The sequence below is a fragment of the Mus caroli genome, unplaced genomic scaffold (genome assembly GCF_978045245.1).
Source record: "Mus caroli unplaced genomic scaffold, Mus_caroli_1 scaffold_6, whole genome shotgun sequence".
Taxonomy (NCBI): Eukaryota; Metazoa; Chordata; class Mammalia; order Rodentia; family Muridae; genus Mus; species Mus caroli.
In genome coordinates, this window is record NW_028227261.1 from 56,590,228 (window position 1) to 56,615,557 (window position 25,330).

General features: G+C 40.6%; 1 protein-coding gene and 1 pseudogene across 5 annotated transcripts in view; both read left to right on the forward strand.

The window, feature by feature from the left end:
* Dock7 (dedicator of cytokinesis 7) overlaps positions 1-25,330 on the forward strand; it is a 196,552-nt gene that overhangs the window by 17,379 nt on the left and 153,843 nt on the right. For all 5 annotated transcript variants that reach the window (XM_085839169.1, XM_085839170.1, XM_085839171.1 and 2 more), the window contains exons 2-7: positions 14,275-14,380; positions 20,837-21,012; positions 21,263-21,331; positions 24,040-24,169; positions 24,257-24,469; positions 24,940-25,025. In XM_085839169.1, coding sequence (XP_085695295.1) covers positions 14,275-14,380; positions 20,837-21,012; positions 21,263-21,331; positions 24,040-24,169; positions 24,257-24,469; positions 24,940-25,025 — 780 coding nt within the window. The remainder of the gene's footprint in view (positions 1-14,274; positions 14,381-20,836; positions 21,013-21,262; positions 21,332-24,039; positions 24,170-24,256; positions 24,470-24,939; positions 25,026-25,330) is intronic.
* On the forward strand, positions 1,023-4,721 carry LOC110292349 (small ribosomal subunit protein eS4, X isoform-like; annotated as a pseudogene).

The following is a 25,330-nucleotide window of genomic DNA, read 5'->3' on the forward strand; positions in this document are numbered from 1 at the left end:
TGTCTTTTATTCTTTGTGAGGGAGGAGGAGGATTGGCTTTTTACTGTGGACTTCCCCCACCTGTTGCCACTTGTTAATTTTAAGTAAGCGCTGACATTCACAGGTGCCTTTTTTTGTCTTTGTTTTTTTCTCTCTGTATTATAATTTAATATGTTCTATAAAGTGGGGAACAGTGTTGTTGCTGTGTGGTAGTAGAGGAAACTAAGACATACTGAAATGCCCTGTGAAATCACTGTCGGAGACGTGCTTTTCTCCTTAACACAGTACCTTGTAGAGCTTTGACACGTAGTGTCCGGAAACCAAGCAGAAGGACTCTTTTCGTCCTGTTGTCTACATCTTAGCCTGGTCCAGTCTTCTGGCTCATCCTAAGGACTTTAGACAAGTTCATATAAAAGTGACCCAAAGACAGTGTCTCAACTGAGTTCTGCCCAGAGTCCATGAAAGACATGAGATAGATTGTAACGGTGGTGGCTGCCATTGAAGTGTTCCTGTTAATTTGTTAGTTTTTGGAATGTTTTATAGTGGGACTTTATTGGACCCACCAGTGGGATATGTAAGACATGGAGGCTGCTAATAAAGTTTAAAGCTTGGGCCTTTGGCTGGGGCAGTCTCTCAGTTAACGCATCTAACTTAACCCATCTATCTAGCCTGCTATCTGCCACGTGGCTAGCTCTACTCTCCTTTGCTTCTGCTCCAGTCTGGTCCATGTCTGCTCCCCTCCATGTTGGTTTTTGATTTTCCCTCTTCCTGCATCAATCCCCTGCCTGGAAGTTCCACCCCCTACTTCCTGCTTCAGCGATTGCTTTATTACGACCAATCAGTGGTGAGACAACCTCTGATACATTTCTAGATTGCCTCTGAGCAGGTGAGGAAGGAAGAATATTTACAAAGTAGAAAATCTGGGGATGGGCCATAGAAATGACAACACCAGAATCCTGCCAGCACTTAATTTTCTGCACTTAGTTCTATGGAATTAACAATTTAAAATACAGAATTTCTTGTTCGCTGGAAGAAGGTGAGTCTCTTTCTGTTCCCAGCACAGCCATGACTTGTCCCAAAAAACACCTTAAGCACGTAGCTGCTCCAAAACATTGGGTGCTGGAAAAGTTGATTGGCAGGTCTGCTCGTCGTCCATCCACTGGTCCTCACAAGCTGAGGGAATGTCTGCCTCTGATCATTTTCCTAAGGAACAGACTTAAGAATGCCCTGCCTGGAGATGAAGTAAAAAAGATTTGCATGCAGCGATTCATTAAGATTGGTGGGAAAGTCAGGACCTATATAGCCTACCCTGCTGGGTTTATGGATGTCATCAGCATTGACAAGACCGGAGAGAACTTCCGTCTGATCTATGACACCACGGGTCGCTTTGCTGTTCATTGTGTTACACCCGAGGAGGCCAAGTCCAGGTTGTACAAAGTGAGAAAGATCTTTGTGGGCACAAAACGAATCCCACATCTGGTGAGCCATGATGCTCGTACTATTTGATACCCTGATCCCCTCATCAAGGTGAATGACACCATTCAGATTGATTTGGAGACAGGCAAAATAACTGACTTCATCAAGTTCGACACTGGGAACCTGCGTATGGTGACTGGAGGTGCTAACTTGGGAAGAATTGGTGTAATCGCCAACAGAGAGAGACATCCTGGCTCTTTTGATGTGGCTCATGTGAAAGATGCCAATGGCAACAGCTTTGCCACTCAGCTGTCCAACATTTTTGTTATTGGCAAGGGCAACAAACCATGGATCCCTCTTCCCAGAGGAAAAGGAATCTGCCTCACCATTGCTGAAGAGAGAGAGACAAACAGAGCAGTGGGTGAAATGGTCTCTAGGAGACATGCTGGAGAAGTGTTTGTACAAGCCTTTCTAGACAACATTCATGCTAGATTAAACAGCATGGTGAAACTAAAAACTACAACAACAACAAAAACAATTCAAAATACAGAGACACACCTTCAAACAGCAGGGTTTCTGTTAATCTGTTATTTTGTACATTAGGCATTTTTCGCTGTCTTTACCTGAGTTTTTGAGTGAAATTTGGAGAAGTAATTAAAATGAATATAACCAGAATTGCTTGCTTTTGAAGACTTGATTCCATGGAAGTGTGTGTGGGTGGTATGTGACTTTATCTATACTATATACTATATTTACATCATATACCTGTGTTATATACACATATTAATCCCCCCCACGACTTTTATCTTTTTGAGGTAGTGTCTTACTGTAGTTCAAGCAGCCTGGAACTTATGGCAATCCACCTGCCTCCACCTTTAAAGTGCTAAAATGACAACTATTTATAGATAGGCCTGTTATAGATTTGAACTTAAACCTTGACCCTATCATTTTTAGTGCCTGTTATTTTATAGTTTCTGAACCTATTTTTCTCATGAAATAATTTGTTTCAGAAAATTTGGAAATATGAGAGGCCCAGAAGAAAGACGAAAGTAACCCATAATTCTCCATTTAGGAAAAAATGTTTGCAGGAGCATTCTAGTGATAATGTTGGGGAAAACTAGAAGTAGCCCAGTGTTCACTGATAGAGGCTTGTCACATACACTTCAGTTTATCTGCAGAATGGACTGTAGAGCAGGTTAGCTGTGGTTACCTGTGGAATCTCTATGCTCACATCTTGGCTTCATTGCTAGTTAATTATGTAACCATAATGACCTTGAAACTTCAGTATCCTTATATAGTTCTTGCTTCATGGGGTGTCCCTGAATAAATATTAAATATAACTTTTTATTTGACACACTGTAGGTGCTTGACAGATTTTGCTTGTATTATTAATTTTATGTGCTGATTGGGAAAGATTTCCAAATATAACTTATGAAGAAAAGGTAGTGAATATAATGCATATACACCTAAAAAAATAAAGATTTGCTCTTTCTCTCTTTTTTTTTTCTTGGTATGAAGTATATCTGTGAAGGTATTAAATGGTTAAAAGTTTACATTTGAGAGATTTCACTGTGGATTTGAAAGTAGTAATGAGAGAGATAATTTTTAAAAAGATTTATTTATTTATTTTACGTAGATGAGTACACTGTAGCTGTGTTCAGACACACCAGAAGAGGGCGTCAGATCCCATTCCAGATGGTTGTTGAACCAGCATGTAGTTGCTGGGAATTGAACTCAGGACCTCTGGAAGAGCAGTCAGTGCTCTTAACCGCTGAGCTATCTCTCTCTCTCTCTCTCCTTTTTATTTTTTCCCTAAAAAAACCTTTTTTTTTTGCGTGTGAATTTTTAATGAATGCATGTAACTTCTTTTATATATTTTGTTTTAAAGATTTTTCTTATGCCAGTGTTTTGTTGTTTTATTTTTCTCTTTCCTGCAAAATCTTATTGCCTCTGTTTCCACAGTAACTCCCTGAAAACAGCCTTTTGCTGATATACTAAAGATAGAAATTATTTTGTGCTAAGTAAACAGGTTACATATCTGAAATTGTTTAAAACTTTTACATTAAATCAGAATATTATGCTAAATGTTAGCTTTTTAAAAACCCTCTTTGGTATGTAAATGAGGTCAACCAGGCTTCTAGAGAAACCCTTGAAGACAGTTTGTCCCCAGCAAAAGGCACCGGACAGTGCTAGCTGAGGCAGGTCCTGTTTCAGATGAATTAAACCATCAGCACTCTCAGGCTGGTTTCCTCTGAAGCTGTGGAGTCCCGCGTTCTAGGCATGCGCCAAATTCACGTCCACTCATTTGCTTCCTCTCTCTGTCTCCCAAACTGGCGCTGAGATTGCGGGGTGGGGGTGGGGGTGGGGGTGGCTTTCATCTTCTGGGAGCCCCAGCAGCGTCAGTGGTCACCTGCTTTTGAGGGAAGGAAGGAATAGGATTTCGGTCTCTGTTCTTCTCCTTTTGGCTCTTGAGCATTTTCTAAGCACTCTGTATGTGCCAGGGACTCTTCTGGAAGGTGTTAGCTTAAGTGAGATGGAGTCCTGCTTTGACCGGCTTTTCTTCCTGTCAGGAGGAGCCAAGTGTAAGTGTGGTTAGTGTGGTAGTATTCACTTACCACAAAAGAATAGATACTTCTTTCAAAACAATCAAATTATTTAATGTATTTGAGTGCTTTAGTATTACTTTATATGAATGAATGTTTGTGCACCACGTGCATGCCTGGCACCTCTAGAGGATTGAAGAGGGCGCTGAGTTCTCTGGAACTGGAGTTACACAGGGATGTGAGCCACCATGTGGGTGCTGGAATGAAACCTGGGTTCTCTTTAATAACAGCTAATGCTCTTAACCACAGAGCCATCTCTTTAGTCCCAATAAAATAGTTCTTGATAGGAAAATGTCAACACAATTAGAGAATATGCATTTTCTTTAATAATCTGTTTTGAAATATTTATACAAAATAGGGGATAAATGGCATGCACAGAGCCAGTTGCATTCGTTACTTAGTGATGCTGAGACAGAAACAATTGTGGAAATGTTTTTTCCACTCAGCCATTTAGAGGTTTGCAGTTTGTGAGAACCGGAGTGGCATAGTGGAGTGGTTTAGTCAAAGGTGTGAAATGTGCCATGGCTGGAACCTCCAGAGGTCCATGTCGAGTGACTTCCTTCCACCAGGAAGACCCTGCCCCTTAAAACTTCAAAATAGTGCCTCAACCGGGGGTTGGTATTAAAAACAGGAGCCTGTGCAGCACACTTCAGATCTCACAGCTTTACTGTGAAGCTGTTACTGAAGAGTGACCACACCGTGCTGGAGAAGCCAGACTCTTGATACCTCACTGAACAGAGAAGCCAGACTCTTGATACCTCACTGAACAGAGAAGCCAGACTCTTGATACCTCACTGAACAGAGAAGCCAGACTCTTGATGCCTCACTGAACAGGCTTCCCACCACATTTCTATCCTCAGCTGCTGCATTACTGCTATGCCAGAGAAAATGACTCTGATTTTTTTTATGCTTCTATCAAAGAAAATGTTTACAGATCCACCTTCCCTATGGCTTGAGTCAAGGTCATTGCAGTTAAAAGGAGGTTTTTCATCTCTGTTGGTATGCTGCCACCCTGATTAGTTTACTCCCTGTATGGTCTAGTCTGTCGTAGCCTGCATTTCCCTGCATGTATCGGATGCTTGCTATCAGTGGTTTAACTAATGTAATGACTTCATCTGTCAGTGAGTGTGATGCCAAGACAAGCATAGCCCAGAAGGATGGCGAAAGATTTATTATCTGAAACAGGCAAGGAGAACATGAAAGTTATGTCCTAAACTTTGTGAGACAAATGGGGATTCTTTTTTTTTAAATATTTTTTTCTGGGAGCCTATACGTCCTCATGTCAGTCAGCCTTTTAGGGTTGAGTACATTCCGGAGCATACTAAGTGGAGGAAGGTGTTCCTGAGCATGCTCTTTAGTTTGAGGTCATAGTTCAAAGACAGACGGCTGTGATAGTCAGTCTTGACTGTCAACTTGACTGGATTAATAGGCCTAGGTAGTTAGTGAAGCACACCTGGGCGAGTCTCAGAGGGCATCTCTAGAGAAGAATAGATCATGAGGGTTTTGACATAATGAGGTTAATTTTCTTGATGGTTCCATAATATGGTGGTGTAATTGGGAGGTGGTGATAGGAAATGGGAACTAATCACAGATGTAGCGCACTGGAGGCGTCCCTGGGGGCTATGTCTTACTCTGGCCTCTTCATGTCTGTTCCTTCTCTCTGGTTCCTGTTCACCATGAAGAAGCTTCAGTACCATATACCTCTGCCACCATGATGTTTTGCCAAGCCCATGGGACCAAATGCCCATGCACTGACTGAACCCTTGAAACTGTAAGCCCAGATAAAAACTTCTGGGTACTGCAGAGGTGGCTTGGTTGGTTAAGTTCCAGTCATACAAGCATGAGGAACTAAACTAGGTCCCCAGCACCAACACACAAAATTTGAGTGAAGTGGTTTGTACTTTGAATCCTAGTACTGGAGAGGCAGAGACAGGCAGATCCTTGGGATTTGCTAGTTAGCCAGCTTAGCGAATGGATCTGATCTAGGCCATTGAGAGACTCTGTTTCAAAAAAACAAGGCAGATGACATCTGATGTTGTCATATGACCTCTTTACATGTGCATTTCTGAGTGTATCCACCCATGTGCCCTTGTACACACACCTAAATGCACACAGGCACACATATACATGCATGCACATGCACATGTGTGCACACACACATATAAACACACACATTGGACATTTGGGGTCAGTGACACAAAACCTGACTAATTTCAGTGGTGGATACATTTTTGGACATGCTTAGCCAATGTCAATGGAATACATGCTGACATGTTAATTACAGGCTATACTTTTGGGCATGCTAAGCTTTCTTACAAAATTGTAGGTTAAAAAAATGGGAAAAGGATACTTTGAGAGTGTATAATATAGGAGTTTCCCCTAAGATGCTGGCCTTGTCTAGTGGCTAAGTATTTTCTGGACACATTTCATTCCTTATTCCCAAACTGCTTGCTGGCAGCCTTGTTCTGCATCTTCATAGTAGTTGTGTGAAATCCTCTTAGTGCTAATGCACAATCATTTGGTTGCCAGGAGTAGTCTAGTGCCCTAATGTGAGTTCTCCCATAATTGTTTTACTACAACATTTTAAAGCATTATTTAATTATGACATAAACCATGGATGCAATCAGTGTCATTGATATTCCCAACTCAAATAGCCCAGAAAAATATAGGCTTAATATCCTGGGGAATCTAGTACAAGACATAGCTAAGCAGAGAGGCCAACTAGAAGAGTCAGACACAAAGGGTACTCACAGTTGTGTCTTACAGTACAGTTGGAGTCAATTCATTTTGAGGTTCTGACTAACATACAAGAGTATAACTATTCAGAAGGCGAAACGCTGTAGAAGTGAAGAGAACAGTTAGAAGGTAGGTCTCCTTCTGTTAGCTTCAGCATGAGTTTTAGTAACACACTTGGGCCTTTTGGTTTGTATGTCATGGTGATTCTGATTTGATGAATCAAGGCACTTTGTAATTCAAAGGAAGAATGAATAGTAGTAAGGAACATAATATCCTGTCCATATTGGGTTTGGCTGGTCCTGAGGGGAACCTAACCTCCCAGTTTTTAAATATACCTAACTGTGGTTTATAGGATAAAGTTATAATCCCTATGGGAGATGGAAGTTGTTAGGTTTATATACCTATTAAGAATTGATAACATTTTCCCTCAGTTGATTATATTTTATTACCTGCTAATCACCATACTAAGGTGCACCTTCAGAGCAAGTTTTCCGTGGAAGGACCTTCCATATAGCATATTAATTAGAAAGAACCTTGCGTGTCTGTTCTGTGTGGGGCACAGAAACAGATAGAAGCCACAGCCAATTCTTTGAGCCTTTCCACAGTTGACTAATGTGGCTTTTAAATTTGGAACTGGCTCTTTCACTTTTATCAGATGACGGAGTCTCCATGCTGCATGTAACTTTCATTATATTCCTCGCATGCTGTGTCTGTGTGATGCATGTGTATGTGTGGTGCATGTGTCTGTGTGATGCATGTTTATGTGTGATGCATGTTTATGTGTGGTGCATGTGAGAGTGTGGTGCATGAGAGAATGCGATGCATGTGGGAATGTGATGGGTGTCTGTATGTCTTTGATGCATGTGTCTGTGTGGTGCATGTGCCTGCATGATGCATATAGCTACATGATGCAAGTGTCTGCATGATGCATGTGTCTGTGTGATGCATGTGCCTGTGTGATGCATGTGGGAGTGTGGAAGTCAGATGATAGGGAACTTTATGGAATCAGTTTCTCTCCTTCCATCTTTATGTGGAGTCCAAGGATAAAACTCAGGTTACCAGGCCTGAGTGACAAACACTTTGGTAGGCTGAGCCATCTCTCTGTCCTACCATGCACTATTCTTGAAACAAGAGGCTAAAACCATTGTTATCTTAGGCAGATCTAGGTAGTTACCTGGAGGTAATTTCTTTTAAAAGTCCTTTTAAAAGTTAAGCTTTTTCTGTTTTGCAAAGGAAAGCTTACATTTAGCCAGCAAAAATATTGACAAAAGTTAAGAGATAAATGTTAGGTCTAGGTAGCATGACTGCAAATCCATTTGCCAGTAGTGTCCAGTTAGTGTGCTTTCGGTTTGTGTTCCTGTTTCTCTAATAGAGCTACTAGACATTAACTATCCTCTTGACAATAGACATTTGGATCCATTACTTTGGCTATGATGTCCTTTAGATTTGGGGGGTTCTCTACCCCAAGAACCTAGCTGTAAAGAGTTTTCATTCCAGGATGAGTTGAACTGTGGGTGAATTCAGTGACCACTTTAAGCACCTGTCTTAGTTACTTTCTGCTTCTGTGAAGAGACACCATGGCCAAGGCAGCTTGTAAATGGAAGCCCTTACCTGGGGGCCTGCTTACAGTTTAGAGGTTAGTTCGTGATCACCATGGTGGAGAGTATGGTGGAGGTAGGCAGGCATGGTGCTATAGCAGTCCTGAGTGCTTCCATCCCTGAGCTGTGTAATGGAGGCAGTGAGAGGGTGCAGTACTTGGAATGGTGTGGGCTTTTGAAACCTCAGAGCTCACCCCCAGTGACACACCTCCTAAAACAAGGATATACTTCCTAATCCTTCCCAGACAGGTCTAACTGGGGAGCAAGCATTCAAACATAGGAGCCCGTGGGGGCCATTCTCACTCACACCACCACATTAATAAAACTCCAGCATCTTTTCTAGTAACCAGACCTTTGTTGTTTGCTTAGGAATCTGGATTGTACTGAAGAGAATCAAACAGGTCTTGACCCTGTTACTTCTCAATTGAAAGAGGAAATGTAAAGGAGTCAGTTTGCCCACTACCTTCTGTCTCTGAGGAGTCAGGACAGCCCCTCTTTCATTGTCTCCCTCTTCATCAGAATGCACACGGAGTTCCTCCAGCTATAGTGGTGGCTTGCAGGTCCCACACTGGGAAATAAGGAGCTCTCTCTGAAGATGGCTTCTTTCTTCTGGGTTTCCTGAAGTGGACTGGAGGATGACACCCCTTACAGCAGCTTTACTATCTCATCTGCCTCCACCTCAGTCACCTCTTTCCTGGTAAAAACCTTAAAGACAGTCTCCACCAGACAGGAAAATTTAAGACTCTGGACCCCCCAGGCAGCTTTTTAGGTTTTCTCTGGCTGTGAGAAACACTGAGAGGAAGTCCATTTCCAGGCAGTCTCGTTCCGATGCCTCATCTCTTTCCTTGTCTTGTTAAGCGTACAGTTCTTGACAGCCCTATTTAGTCATTTTTACTCTGTGGCAGAATCTTATTCTGGAATTCAGAATTCCTTTTCATTAAAAATTTCTCTTTAGTTTTCGTCCATGAAAATAATTCTCATGTTAACATCCTTTCCATTTCTTGTCATTCCTTACAATTCCTTTCTGCCTCATTTTGATTATTTCTTTAAATTTATATATTGAAACAGTACTTCAAGATCTCCAAATCCAAACCAGAAAACCACCTTTCTCAGTAAAAGAACATATTTCATTCTTGTAGTGTGATGTGTATCTTCTGTTGTCATTTTCAGCATCCTATTGTGATTGATCAAATGCAGTGATCTCTTATGTCAAACCGTGATTTGCACTAACAGTGATGGAGTTTGTAGAATTGGAGATTTGAAAAAAATAAATAGACCAAATGTTAGCTTGTTTTTTCTTGGAGGGAACTAGGGATGTTCAGATTACAGGTGAGGGGCATAAGGACCTCCACGACCCTTGACCTCCACCAGTCTGTTCTTTCCACTTTGCAGCTTGTATTGCAGAGCATTGAAGTGGAATCAGAAAGCCTTACTTGTTTTGCTTTATATTATAAATCATCCATAGGAGTAAGGAAATGCCTGGAAAGAGTAACTGAAGGTAAAGGATTTTAAGTTAATTATTTGTCTTCTCTTTTGAATTTGTTGGATTGTAGTTTGGTTAAGAGATAATGGGTTTTGTTGGGGGAGAGTCTATTCAGGAGTTTGAAGTAGGCCCCTTGTCTGGGAGGCAGACATTTGAAATGATATATTTTTTGCATTATTATATCTTATTACTACCGATTTTTGCCTCTTAGGGAAATGACAACACGTGGAAGTAAGACACATTTGTAATATTTTCAGAGGCCGACCTCTGGGGCTCTGGGCAGGGCATGCTTTGCTGCCTGTCATGAAATGCCAGAGACGTAGTGGGGAAAGGCCGGAGAGGCATTTGGATTGGTGTGGGGACCGGGAGGAACAGAAAGAGTCTAGCGGTCTGAGCTCTGCCTTGAGGGGCTAACAAGGGCTTTGAGGTTCTTATAGAAGATTGTCAAAAGGCCAGGGTTGTGCTTTGCATTCGTGGTGATGTGGCTGAGCAGATAATCTCAGTTAAGTGGTAGTATGGTTGATCATCATCAAGAGCGGTTCTAAGCTGGGTTGATGTGGTGGTGCCTGTCTTCAATCGCAGCCCTCAGGAAGCTGAGGCAGGAGTGTTACTGAGATTGGAGGTCAGTCTGGCATTCGTAGAGAAACCCCCAAACAAACCAAGGTGTGTGGGTGGAGAGACTATTTCTGCAAAGCTCCAGAGAAATCTTCATCACTGGAAGCAACAACTCAGTCCCCACTGTGAGAAGATTGTTCCTCTTAGGGCTCAGCCTTGGTTCTGCCAACAGGGGAAATGGCTCCATTATGGCGGCCGGGCAGTTGCTCTTGCTTTGCCAGGCACTATCATCATGTGCTCCTGTCTGTGAGACTCTGTTGCTTGGGGGTAGTTTTGGCCTCTTGTTGTAAAGATCTTTATTAATCAGATCAGCAGTTCCTGGAATCCAAGGAATTTTAGGGATGAATGACTCAGGAGAATTCAGAAGGAATAAAGCAACAGGTAAAATTGAGTCAGATGGGGACAAAATGGAGTTAGGTTAGTGAGTGGACCACTTCACAGAGGACTGTCTTGTGTGTATCTGTTATGAAATAAAGATGACCTCTTTTGAAGTAGTTGTCTCATTTGTTTCTCTCTTTAACATCAGTTGATGGGTGATGATGTTCCTGGTTTCTTGAACTGAGTTCCCTTTCTCATATCTCAAAAAGGAACATGGAGTCTTATGCCGTTGATCCCAGCACTTGGGAGGTGAAGGCTGGTACATCTCTGTGACTGAGGCCAGCTTTGTGTACACAAGCAAGTTCCAGTCCTGGCTGCCCTCAACAACAACAAAAAAACCTCAATTGATAATATTTCTTTTTTAGGGATTGTTGTTGTTGTTATGTTAGTTTTGACAAATGGATGAGAAGTGTAAAAACTTCTAAGCATGGTTAAGAAACACTTGGCCTTGTATGGACTTTTATTAAACGGCCTGATGGATGGCCAATGCACTGAGTTCATTCCCCCAACCTCAAAGGTTGTCCTCTGAACTCCACTGACAATCAGTATTGAGTGTACCTGCCCACCCTTAAGTTTAAAAAGAAAAAGGCCAGTGGAGCCCTCAATTAAAGGGACTCCTTTTGTTTTTCCCTGCAGAGACTACAGAATTACCCTTTGCCCTTTCCTCAGTCTGTCCTCTGTCTAAAAAGATTGTATTCCTTCTCAGCAGTCAACTCTTACCTCCAGCTGTTGTTGATGCTCTTATCTGCTCCTAGTTAACCTAGTGTCCTAATCCTAGTGTCCTGGGGTGTCTCCCTCCCCTCCCCTCAATATGGCCACACTGAGTACATCTACTTTTTCTGCCTAAGTCTAGTTATTTTGGGGCTGCAAAGGCCCAGGTTTTTAATCTTAAAATTCTGAAAACATGATGACTTCTGCTGTTTTACTACTACCCCCCTAATTCCTTTACTGTTAATGCTTAAATATGCACATTCGCTTTGACTGAATGAGCTGGTGTTAGTATACGTTACTATTGACCAAGGTCCACAAATTACAGCAGGGTTTTTCTGATATGTAATGACATACCCACTGTTATATGTCACACAGAATAGTCTCCTTCCCTATGGTGGTTAGGTTTTTCCTTGTTTGTTTGTTTAAGTTGACACAAGCTAGGATCACCTGGGAAGAAGCAACCTTAATTGAGAAAATATCTCCATCAGATTGCCCATAGGCAAGGCCTGTGGGTCATTTTCTCTGTTAATGATTGGGGTGGGAGGGACCAACCCATGATGGCTATGTCCCCCTTCCCCACTTATATAAGAAAGCAGGTTGAGCAAGCCAGCAAGCAGCATGCTCTTCAAAGCCCTTTTCTCCTCAGGTTACTTTTAGTCATGGTGATCACAGCAATAGAAAGACAAGCGACCTGTGTTCTGCTTAGTCATTGCCCCTTCTCCTGCCCTTCCAGCCCCTAGAGCAGTTGTTTCTACTTTATACATAGTTCTGCCTATCTCAGTATGTCATAAAGCTGAAATTACATAATGCATGGCCCTTTAGACTGTTTACTTTCACTTAGACCATTTGCTTAGATTGACAATCCATTTCCTTTTACAAGAGAGTCATTTATTATATGGATGGGACATATTTGCTTATTCACTTATTGAAGTGCAGCTTAGTTGCTTCCAAGTTTTGTCAATTATGAATCATGATTTAGTCTTTCAAAGCATTAATATAAAGTGAAAAACAGGCAGTTCAGTATCTGAAGCCTTAGAGAATATCTCTTTCATCCTAGACCCAAACACTTAGAATTGCATAACTAGCTTATAACCATCTGTAAGAATGTGTGGAATGTTTGTTGTGGAAGAAGGAAAAAGACAACGAAGAGATAAAGTAGGGAAAGAGAATACATTAAACCTGGATAATTTTGGGAAATCAGATTTTCTTAAAATTCAATTGGAAATTGAGGTTCTAAATTCAATGTGCACATGAGAGCATTCTTAAAACTACTGCCATGTTTGCACAGACACAGGTCACCTGGTAGGTCCCACTCTATGTACATGGGATAGTGAGAGGAAGGAGAGGTGACATTTTGGTAATGAGTCAAAGATTAGACAGAGAATTTTATAAGATAGAGATTAGTTGATTGACAGTCGTAGGATAGAAGTTAGATATTGTCAATTGCACAAAGTCTGTAGATAGAAGTCTTTGTTGTATTTGTGACCTACAGTGAAAAAACTCATTCATGTAATGGGGAAAGTTATTTTATTGCATGGCTTGGAGCTCACTGAAGATTCTGGTTGATTGTTCTGTGGACACGGAGGATTATAGTCTTTAATAAGCTGTGACAACATTTGAAAGTCTATTTTTGTCTTAACCATTTATTTAAATAAATTTAAAATACTAATATGTAAGGAACCACAAATACCTTAAAGTCTTGGAATTTCTGAACTCTAGTGCCTTCTTGGCTGAACACAGTTGTATGAAAATCTTGTATTTGAGTTTTATCCTTAAAATGCCTTAAGAATTGAGTTGGTTAACAAGAGAGGCAAAATTCTCAGGAAGCAATCTGTGTTCATTGACAAGATCAAGGCTGCTGCAGCTGAGTGGCTACCTGTGATTCAGTAGATGTCCTAGACTCCATATGGCCACTCAGTCTGCTAAAGAAACAGTATACCAAGTGAGGAGGGGAAGGTCGTGTGGAGGGTTTGAAGGAGAGGTGATGGGGTGGGTTTTACTAAAACAAATTGTATGCATATATAAAATTCTCAAAGAATATGGAAGGTTATAAAAGAGTTTAGTTAATAATGTGAAAGGCTGGGGAGAGAAATTAGGGTCAGGTTATGGGAGGCCTCTTATTGCCTGGGTGTGAGGGCATTCTTTAGTAGTTAAAAATAGAAAATAGTTTGCTGGGGCATAAATGAGGAGGTAGTAGTATTAGAAAAGAAAGACACCCCCCCCCCAATTCTTAGCATAGTTTGATGTATAAAATATTTTAGAATTTATTTTCAACCTTGATATACATTTTAGCTTGCATATGTATTTTATAGCTTACACTGCCTCATAGGTTATATTCCTAAAATGTCACATTAGAATCAGCCATGTAAACATCAGCTGTACTGCTTGTCTCTTCATCAGTATTAAAACGATGTGATGGTGAGTTCGAAGCCAGCCTGCTTTACAGGGCCAGCCAGAACTACATAGTGAGGCCCTGGATCAAAAAAAGCTAAGCAAAAAGATGTTATAATTATAAGCAAGAACATTGAAGTTGTTAAGATAATTTATTAATTTAGTCTTAATATGCTGAGACCTTGTTATTTCATAAATGAATTTTAATGTACTTCCCTCCATTCTAAATGAGTTTTCTTAAACATGTGTGCATGTGTGTGTGTGTATGTGTGTGTGTGCATGTGTGTGTGCACGCGCGCGCATGCATGCGCTCGTGTGTGTCGGGTACAACTGTGTTTGTAATGCATTCCTTTTTTTGTTATAGAACTGTTGCTGCTGAAGTTAGAAAGCAGATCTCTGGACAATACAGTGGCTCCCCCCAGCTGCTCAAAAACCTCAACATAGTTGGCAATATATCCCACCACACCACAGTAAGTAACATGTTCAAGTCATGGAGTGTCGCAAGTGCACTACTGAAAAGTACTGACAAAGGAAGTCAGGAGTCTGGGTTCTGCAGCAGTGCTGTTCTTGGAGGCCTGTGCTTCTTAGAGTCCCAGTTGAGAAGCATTAGGGGCACTGGAGAAGGGTTGGTTTCCTAGTCAGCTCTGAAGCTGTGAGCAGGATATAATCAATGCTGGAGTGTTATTCTTAGGTTGATTATATGAACAGCTAGTCTCTTGTGCAAGTAGGCACTTTGTGTGTTTGCAGATATCGGTCCCCTTTATAGGAAATAGCTATCGAATCATCATTGTAGGCTGGGCATCATAGATGTAGACAAATCGTCCCTTATGAAAGAAGCTATCACAAGATACTAATTTTTATTTAAACTCATATTTGTGTTAAGAATAGAGGTTAAAACAAACCTTCATTTATCTTAAAAATTCTTTAAGATACTTTAAATTCAAATGTAGAAAAATTTAAAAAGTGGGTAAAAGGGACAGAGTGGCTGGGAGTGGTATGGTGTACTGTGACCTGAGGTTGCAGGTGCAGGAAGAGTGGCTTGGCGAGGCGAGTGTGAGGCGCTAGCTTAAACATGAAAGAGGTTCTACAGTCTTTACTCATAGCTAAGGAAACATACTGAGTACTGAACAAACATCTGTACCACTCTGATGGGGGATTTGATTGACTGGTAATAACATGTTATAAATGTTTGTGTTACTAAAGCTTTAAAACAGCAACTTGCTTTTATGAACAATAATATGTTAGTTGGGAATTCTTCAGAATACATGGATTTCTGGGTCTTTTCAGTGTGCATGGGGGCAGCCCTTTAAGTATGTTGCTGGTATTTTAAACTCTGCCTTTCATCATTGTCTTAGTCAGGGTTTCTATTCCTGCACAAACATCATGACCAAGAAGCAAGTTGGGGAGGAAAGGATTTATTCGGCTTACACTTCCATGCTGCTGTTCATCACCAAAGGAAGTCAGGACTGGAACTCAGACAGGTCAGGGAGCAGGAGCTGATACAGAGGCCATGGAGGGATGTTCTTTACTGGCTTGCCTTCCCTGGCTTGCTCAGCCTACTCTTATAGAACCCAAGACTACCAGCCCAGGGATGGTCCCACCCACAAGGGGCCTTTCCCCCTTGATCACTAATTGAGAAAATGCCTTACAGTTGGATCTCATGGAGGCATTTCCTCAACTGAAGCTCCTTTCTCTGTGATAACTCCAGCTGTGTCAAGTTGACATAAAAATAGCCAGTACAATCATGTTGTTCCATAGCCAAACACTAGATTTGGTTTCTATAAATGGCTATAACTTATATGTAGTTTGTTTTTGCTGTGCAGTCTGATTACCATCTCTCATCTTATTATTCTGGTATTCTAACTCCAACTATCTCATGACTGTGAGGACACAGACACTACAAATCCACGGTTTACTGTCCTCGTATCCTCCTCTGTCCTCGTGTTAGAACTTAGCTTTTGAGCGTTCTGATTGCTCTGTCGCATCTCCCCCTTGATTTCCTTTAGCTCCTCTCATGTTACTTCAGCCATGGCTGTTTAAAGCCCTGTCTCTGCTTGTCTCTCATGCCTGTGCGGCCGAATGGCCAGAGCGTGTGCACAGTGTAATCGACTATGTTCAGTTAAATTTGTGCACCAGGTTGATTATTCAGGTACTTAAGTGCTCTGCAGTGGTTTTCTCACATTTTCTTAGGAACAGTATCTTTTCAAAGGGTGTACATTGCTTGTTGGATTCAGTTTCTCTTTGAAAAGGTGCTTGTTGATTACGAGAGTCTTCAGGGACCCCGAGGATAGAATACTGCACGCTGGTGTTTCCTTACTGATTGCATTTCACTATCACACTTGACTACGCCAACAGTAACTTCTTGCTATCATCTACTGTCTGGTGCCTGTTATTTCCTTGTTGGTTTTAAAAACACTTTTAAAGTTGGTTCATTCAAAATTCAGGAGCATCAGCATGTGGGATTCCATCTTAGGTCACTTGAGTTTTCGGCCATCTTCTTGCACTCTTCCCCCTAACTTTGAACTATGTTCACTCTGTTGGCTTATTTGGAAGTTGATTCACATCTACCTCCACTTCAAGGCCCTGCTTGCTTTCTTGTAGACATGTTTATTTTCTATTTCCACAAATGGATAAATTTCTGCTCTAACTTTTAAAAAATGGCTTCATTGAGTTGTAAAGAATTAAATTCCATGGGATTTAATAAATTCCCACCACAGTCAACTTAGAATATTTTCATCATCCCCAAGCAAACCTTTGTCTTGTATTTTATCATTCTTCCTTCTGAGTACAACTCATACTTGTTTTTGAGGGAGGGTTTTCACTAGTACCCCACTAGTGTCTACTTGTGATCCTCATGCAACCTCTCAAGTGCTGGGATTACAGGTTGGACTAACACACCTACCTGGCTTATACCAGAACCTCTGATGGTGTGCCAGAAAACATTGAAAGTTTACATCAACAGTAAACGTGCCCCAGTGGGTGGTAGTGTTTCCTTCTTTATTACTATACAGGGAATTTCTTTTAGCATCCTTGCGGGGTAGGCAACAAAGATTTTTTATAGGGATATATTTTGATTTCCCTTTATTATTACAGCTGTTTGTGATTAGTTTACAGTTATACAGTCTACAATTCTGAGTCAATAGGTCTTTTATCCCCCACCCTTTGAAAACTGTTATTTCCATTCCATGACTTTCTTTGTTGCTATAGCCAAATAACCAGCAAGAAGCAACTTAAGGGAGAAAGTGTTACTGTGGTTCATGGTCTGAGGATGCAGCCTACCACAGTGGGGAAGGTGTGGGGATGGGAGTGAGTCTTGGCCTCAGTAACAGGAACATTGCCTACATCTCACTAGACCAGGCAGACTTGTTTTCTTCCTTTTTCCTTTGTAAATTCAGAAACCATGAGATGCTGCTGCCTGTCTCCATGGAGGAGGAGAAAGAGGAGGAGGAGGAGGAGGAGGAGGAGGAGGAAGAGCTGCTGCTGCTGCTTCTTTGTCTTCAACTTTGTCTTCTTCAGTGTCTTCTTTTCTTCTTCCTCCTCCTCCTCTTCCTCCTCCTTTTTCCTCATTCTCCTTCCTTCTTCCTCCTTCCTTAACCTCTTTGCTCTTTCCTCTCCTCCTCCTTTTTTGAGACAGGGTTTCTTTGTAGCTCTGGCACTCCTGGAACTCACTCTGTAGACCAAGTTGGTCTCTACCTCAGCGATCTGCCTGCCTCTGCCTCCTGAGTGCTAGGATTTAAGGTGTGTGTCACCACCACTCAGGTCCAAACAGATTGACTGAAATTAACTGCTACAACAAAGTCTTCTTACTGCTATGTTTTTTGGTGATAAATTCTACTGTAATTTGTCTTCTAAAAGTCAGATCGTTGATTATAAAGTAAAATAAAAAATATCTTGCCTATGGTTTGTTAGGAGTTTACTTTAGTGTGTCTTGACATCCATTTCTTTGTTTATCCTATGAGGTTTTTAACATTTCTTCAAATTGAGTTGGCTTTTGTCTTTTTGTCATATTTAGAAATTTGATCTCGAAAGGTCTTGGGAGATATTTAAATCAGACACTAATGCTAATAACAGCAACTTTTTTGGGGGTGTTTATGGTTTACATGTTCATCTGTTTACTTTGTAGCAGTAAAATACATCTTTACCTGATACTAGTTGTCCATTCTGAGGAAGGCTGGATTAAAGGTCTCCTGTATGTTGATCAAGCTGGCCCTGAACTTAGAGAGATCCACCTCCCTTTGCCTCCTAAGTGCTGGAATTAAAGGCACGTACCACCACTTGCAGCTGAGCATTCTTATTGTTTTCTGTGTATGACATTTTGTCTGTATATACGTCTGTGCACCACTCAGATGCATTGCCCTCTGAGGCCAGAAGAGGTATCAGATTCCCTAGGGTTGGAGTTAGAGATGGTTGTGAGCCACCATGCAGGTGGCTTAGAATCCAGTCTAGGTCCTCGGCAAGAATAGCCAGTGCTCTTAACCTTTAGGCCATCTCTCCAGTCCCTCCATTGAACATCTTGTGAATAACATGTCCTTATTTTTGCTGATCTATAAACTGCACACTTATATATCTTTCGATATTTCATCTGAATTTTTTTCATCCTTGAATTCGAGAAGTAAAAAGTGTACTTTTAGAGCTGAAGAGATGAGCCAGCAGGTAAGAGAGCGTACTGCTCTTGCGGAGAACCTAAGTTCTCTTCCTAGCACTCATTCTAGGTTGCTCAGAGCCCTTTCCAGCTTCTGGCATCTATGGGCACCTCTGTGCAGTATTTGTTCATCAACAAAAAGCACTACAGGAAATAATAGTGGAAACAATTAAGATCGACACAAAATGACCCCAGACAGAAGCAGCGTGAGAAAGAAGAAACAGAGGCATCAGGAAGGCACCACTCACTACCACACAAGGAATTCAGAGTCCTACAAGACTCAGATTCCGGACAGCAAAGCAGAGAAACAGACATAAGGCAGGAAATGCTACCAGAGATAGAGGAAGCAATTGTAATTATATAATTGTAAATGATTTAGTTGGGCCAGGCGAGGCGGTTCAGGCCTGTAATCCCAACGAAGCAAGAGAATCAGGAACTTGGGCCTTCAAAATGGCTCAGTGGGTAAGAGGGCCTGTGGCAAAGTCTGACAGTGAGTTAGGTTGTGAGAATTTATACGGGAGAAGAGAAGAACTCACCTATACATGTACACAGACACACACACACACACACACACACACACACACAATTTCAAAATCTTTCAAAAGTACACTTCCAGCTTGAGCAAAATACAATGAATGTTTTATTATTAATAATATATATTTATGCCTGAGTATTAAGTGTTATTACTAAACTATTACAAGTGACTGTAAACTGGATTTCTCAAAACAATAGACGTTTACTCAGTAACTATGGGAGACAGTTTCTGAAGCCAACAGAAGTTAACTGAAGTGAGGGTTGACAGGGCCATAGCCTCTGCGGTAGTCCTAGGGGAAATCAGTCCTTGCCTGTTCCTGGTTCTCGTGGCTCCTGACATTTCTTTACCTGAGGCTGCATCTGTTGCAGGATATGTGATCACACCGTAAACTTGGAGATTGTGTTGTTTACTGGAAAAACCTGTTTGTAGTTGTGGTGTGGCTTAACCTTAGCCCACGCCTTAGATCCCTATGGCCGGAATACTGACAAATACGTAATATTCATCCTTAATCCCAAATAATGAAGGTAAAGTTAGTTTGTAGAAGGAGGCACCCATGTTTGAAAGTGATGTCTAATTGAATAGCAGAAAAAGTGATGAATCAGAGAAAGATTTGATGGGATAGGATCTGCCCAACTCTAACAAGAATAGAGAGGAAAGGGAAGCCATAAGAGAGAGCAACAAGGGAAAGGAGGCAATTTTGCCTGGACAGTTTTACATAGATAGGTTGAAGAGAGAACAAGATAGACACAGGTGAAGACAGAATGAGCTAGAGAATGAGAAGGAGTCAGAAGATTAGAACAGAATGCTTGAGTTAGTAGGAGGCCACGCAGAGTAACTCAGTGAGAAACAGAGAGAAGCCAGATTGAATCAGCTTGGAGAGGAGTTTTGAGCAGAATAGGTGAGTTGAACCAGTCAACCAGAAAGAACTAGAAAAGGGTGAGCTTATTCAGCTTGTGTCTCAGAGGCTGAAAACATTCTAGGCCTAGATTAGATTGTATAGAGGTTAGAAGCTTCCTGACTAGGCCTGGGTTAGCAGGCAGGGGCAGCAAACCTCTGAGATGACAATTACATCAGGCGAATTACATGCATCATGCATACATGTCTTAATCTATAAGGTTAGAATCTTCAAGTATGTCTTTTTGCTTCCTTTTATATGGCTTCTTCCCCAGCGTACACAGCCCAGATCACCCTTGTCTCCTTAATGAACATTGATGACTGCGTGTAGGGAACACCATATCATGCAGGACAGTGTCTCCATCTTGGGCCTTTTAACCATGTGCAAAGACTCTCCCTCTACTTTATTTCCATTACATTAGCATGTGCAGTGGCCATGGGTCAGGGTGTGGAGAGTTTTGGGAGCTTTACCTGCCACAGTCTGGTCACAGTATTTGCTAGAGTGATCCCCAGTAACAACAGATAAAATGAAGGCAGCTTTTAGAAACTCAGCAATAGAAATTCCAAAGAAAGTAATAGTCATTCTAAGTGAGTACACAGAATCCATGAAGTGTAACGAGATTGCTAATTACTAGTTTGTTTTTAATGTGAGAATTATGGGGAGAGTCTGTACGTGAGGGTTCCGAGTGTGAGGAAGGCACTGGGAGCTTGAGGCTGGGTTTTGAGTCTTAGGATCAGCATGTCTGCTGACACTTTCCAGAGAACTAGGCTAAAAACATGTTCACTGTCTTCCTTGGCTTAGAAGTTGTCAGATTCTTCATTCACGTCTTCCTTTGCAAACTCCTCTCTGCTAAGGTGCCCCTTACCGAAGCAGTCGATCCTGTGGATTTGGAAGATTACCTCATCACTCACCCGTTGTCTGTGGATTCTGGGCCTTTGCGGGATTTGGTTGAATTTCCTCCAGATGATATTGAAGTTGTGTATAGTCCTAGGGACTGCAGGACCCTTGTTTCAGCTGTGCCTGAAGAAAGGTAAGGAGACATTCACCATGTTTTAGCTTCAGTGTAACTATAGGAGGACGATTTTCATTACTTTACTTAAGCCATACGTTTATGGTATTTCTTATTATAAAAAAAAAGAAACACTACAAAATGTTTATTAAATTCATTGTTGTATTCTTCCCTTGGATCCCCTTTTGGAAGTCCTTCTAACAGTAATAACTCTGTGTACATTCTACTTTTCTGCCTAAATTATGAGTATATTTTGTTGTGTTTTAAACAGTGAAATGGACCCACATGTTAGAGATTGTATAAGAAGTTACACAGAAGACTGGGCAATTGTGGTCAGAAAGTAAGTCTCTTGTTTACTATGATATTTTACAGTACTGAGCAGAGGCTGAGAGACGACTCAGTAGTTATGAGCACTTTCTGCTGTTGTAGAAGACACAAGTTTGGTTCCTGGCACCCATGACACAACTATCTGGAATTCCAATTTCAGGGTATTCCATGGCCTCTTTTGCCAATTACAGACACAAGGCATACACATTATTACATACATGCAGGCCAGCACTCATACACATAAAATGAAATAGGTAAACCTTAAAAAATCATCACTTAGTGGAAGTTTTAAATGTTATTAAGTTAGTTAGATTTTGTAACAATTGTGAGACTTATCCATTAAACAGAACTGTCAGAACAGAAGAACATTCCCCATAGACATAATACTGTGTGAAGTTCCATATGTTTTCTTTATAAAATATTAAGCTTGAAGGAATATTGCTCTTATATTGTTGAGAATCAGTATGAACTGATAGAATGTAATGATGATAATTCTGTAGTCTAATTCTCTTAGAAAGTCGTGATGGATATTGTTGTTTTTGTTTTTTCAAAAAAAATTGCAGTTTTGTAAAACTTGCATAGCTAACTTAAATTTAACAGCCAGCTTTCAGACACAGGTATTTGAAGGTCTTTTTTTTTAAAGGCGTTCCCGTGTACTTCTGCTGAGCCTCAAATTTGTGATCCTGACTCTGCCCTCAGTGATGAGATTTCATGTGTGTGCCACCACAACCATATTCTCGGCTATTTTTTTTAACTGCCTTAATACTTTTAAGTCCTGGACCTTTACATTTATCCAGTTAGGTACCTGTTTGTAGAAAATAATCTTTCCTATGCCATAGTTAATAATTTTCTAACAGTATTTTTGAAATATTAAGTGATGTGAAAAATAAAATGCAACTATTTTTCATTAGTACTTCACACAATGAAGAAGGGTCTTCATTCTGGAACATTTAACCATGGTTTTCTAAATGAGACATAAGAACAAGCAGTGATCAGTTTGATTATAACGCAGTTTTCACTGATGGAATAATCTGTGCTAAATACTACTAGCATAAGTGATGTGGGGCTGGAGAGGAGGCTCTAGTTTAGAGCACTGGCTATTCTTGCAGAGGACCTGGGTTTGGTTCCTAGCTACACTGGCATCTAACAGCCATCTCTACCTCCTGATCCAGGTATCTGACATCCTCTTCTGAGAGCAGTGCATGCACATGGTGCACAGAGTTACATGCAGGCATATGCATAAACAAATATAAATAAATGTAAAGAGTGTTGTGTCCATTGCTTATAGTTTTGCCCTCTTGGCTGCTGTCCTATCTCGTTAGGCTTAAGGCTGTGTTAAGTCTCAGTGTGCAGGAGAACCCTGATAACCTTATTAGTTTAAGTGTGACCTGTTGTAGGACACTTTACTGCTCTTTATATAGAATGGTTGTAAACACAGAATTTTTGCAACTGTTCTAATAGCCAGATTTGCTACATTGCTAGAGAAATGTAATTCTTCTCGTCAGATAATTGGAAAACCTTTACTTCTATGCATATGGGTTGGAAACCTATAATCAAAAATATTAATAAAGGTATTAGTTGTGGGAGGGGAGAGATATTGACTGATTGATTATTAGTTATTTTAGAATCGTGGTGACTCATCACTGGTTGAGGCATAATGGAGGGGAATTAACATTAATTGCTAATTATCATGTGCTAGGTAGTTTATTGAGTACTGAATGCTTAATAGCTTTTATGGTTTCAACAGATAAGACACCTCAGACTCAAAGCAGTTAAGTATTAATTTCTCTGAGGTTCCCACACACCAAAAAGTGAGGTGACCAGGATTAGAAGCTAGGACAGCAGACTCTAAAGCTTATAATTTTCCTGTTACACTGAATATTGTTACCTTCATTGATAAATGGGAGACAAAAAGGTGGACTAGAAGATGTTGGTCTCTGTGAAAAATAGAAGAGGTGTGTGGTTAAAACATCAGAAAACTATGACGCAGTGTTCTTGGTTACTAGGTTGTTTGTTATGTGTTGTTACAAAAAGGAAGTATGCTCTATTAATTTAGACGTTCTCAACCTCCATGTGTGTGTAAGCATTATATATGTGTATTTTATTGCTTTTCATTTTATGTTGTGAGTATAGATTGAGAGGTTTTATACAATAATGAGTTGCTACGAAAGTTAAAACATTCATGGCTTGCTAGACATAGTGGCATACGCCTTTAATCTCAGCACTCAGGAGACAGAGGCAGGTGGATTTCTGTGAGTTCTAGTCTAGCATGGTCTGTAGAGTGAGTTCTAGGACAGAGTTACATAGTGAGATCATGTCTCAAAAACAAAACAAAACATAAATTCAGTGCTTATAATATATTATATACTGTTTATATTATTAACATTTTATATTATTATTAAAAATCATTCTTTTTTACTTAGACTTTTTTAACCTTGGTTTCCTGGTTGTTTCTGTTGTTTGTTTGTTTGGTTTTAGCTGACTGATTTCTGAATAAAATCATTGGCATGAGGGGGAAGAAAAATAGGCTTTACTTTCAGAAGTGGATAATCCTCTTTATTTAGATTAAAGGAGCTCTGGATGAACAGTTTCTTAAATCCTGGGTTAGCACTGAGAACTGCTAGGATAGATCCCAGTCATGTTTGTGTGAAGAAATCATTATGATATATATGATTATGCTCAGCATGAGAGATTTTCAGAAATTGATATTATTTTTAATAGATACCATAAACTGGGAACAGGATTTAACCCCAACACATTGGATAAGCAGAAAGAAAGGCAAAAAGGACTGCCCAGACAAGTCTTTGAATCTGATGAAGCTCCCGATGGCAGCAGCTACCAGGATGAGCAAGTAATGCTTGTATTGTTAAGTGACTATAAGAGAGTAGTTTTAGTTAACTAATAATTCAGATGTATAACTTAACTTTTTTCATAACAGGATGACCTTAAAAGACGGTCGATGTCAATAGATGATACTCCAAGGGGTAGCTGGGCCTGCAGTATCTTTGACTTAAAAAATTCACTTCCTGATGCCTTGCTTCCTAATTTACTTGATCGAACTCCAAATGAAGAAATAGACCATCAGAATGATGACCAAAGGAAATCAAACCGCCACAAGGAACTGTTTGCTTTGCATCCATCACCAGATGAGGTATTGACTTTGCATGAAAAGAAGCAAAGGAGGCCAGGCATGGTGCTGCATGCCTGTCATCTGAGCTACTTGGAAAGCTGAGGCAGGAAGATCACAAGTTTAAGGACTGCTTGGGTGCCTTAATGAAGTGAAGTGGGCCAGGAGTGTGGCTCAGTGGCAGAGCTCTTTCCTACCATGTGCAGGGCTGTGTACCTCTTTGGGGAGTATGATTTGTATGTGGTATTACTATGATGTTGGGAACAGCTATGGGGTTTAGGAATTAAATATGCTCTCAGTAGTGGGGATTCAGTTATGAGGAACGTCTGTGACTGAGAATACATGCTATGTAATGGCTTCCATTTATAGACAGATATGGTTTTCTTTCCTGTGTTTAACTGTGAAGACCAGAAACGCTAGAATGCTTAAAGTCTTAAAAACAAAACACAGGCTATACTAAGTAGCCACTGCGCTGTTCTTTTCTCACTATGCAGGAAGAACCAATCGAAAGGCTCAGTGTCCCTGATGTGCCCAAAGAGCACTTCGGACAAAGACTTCTTGTGAAATGTTTATCACTCAAGTGAGTATTTCTTTTATCATTTCTGCTACCTGGGCTAATGCTTTGATTCCTGGTATAACAAACTTTAGACTTGATGCTTGTGTATTTGTCCTTACAAGAATAGTTTTTTCTTTTTCCTTTTGAGATTATTTTTTTTCAGATTTTACATATTTATTTTTATTTTTAGAAAAATGTTTATTTATATTTAATGCTTCCCACATAATACATCTAACTACGAACAACTATTCAGAAAAGAAGAAAATGCACATAAGTAAGAGACTACTGTATTAATATTATTTGGCTTATAAAACTGAAATAGCAACCAG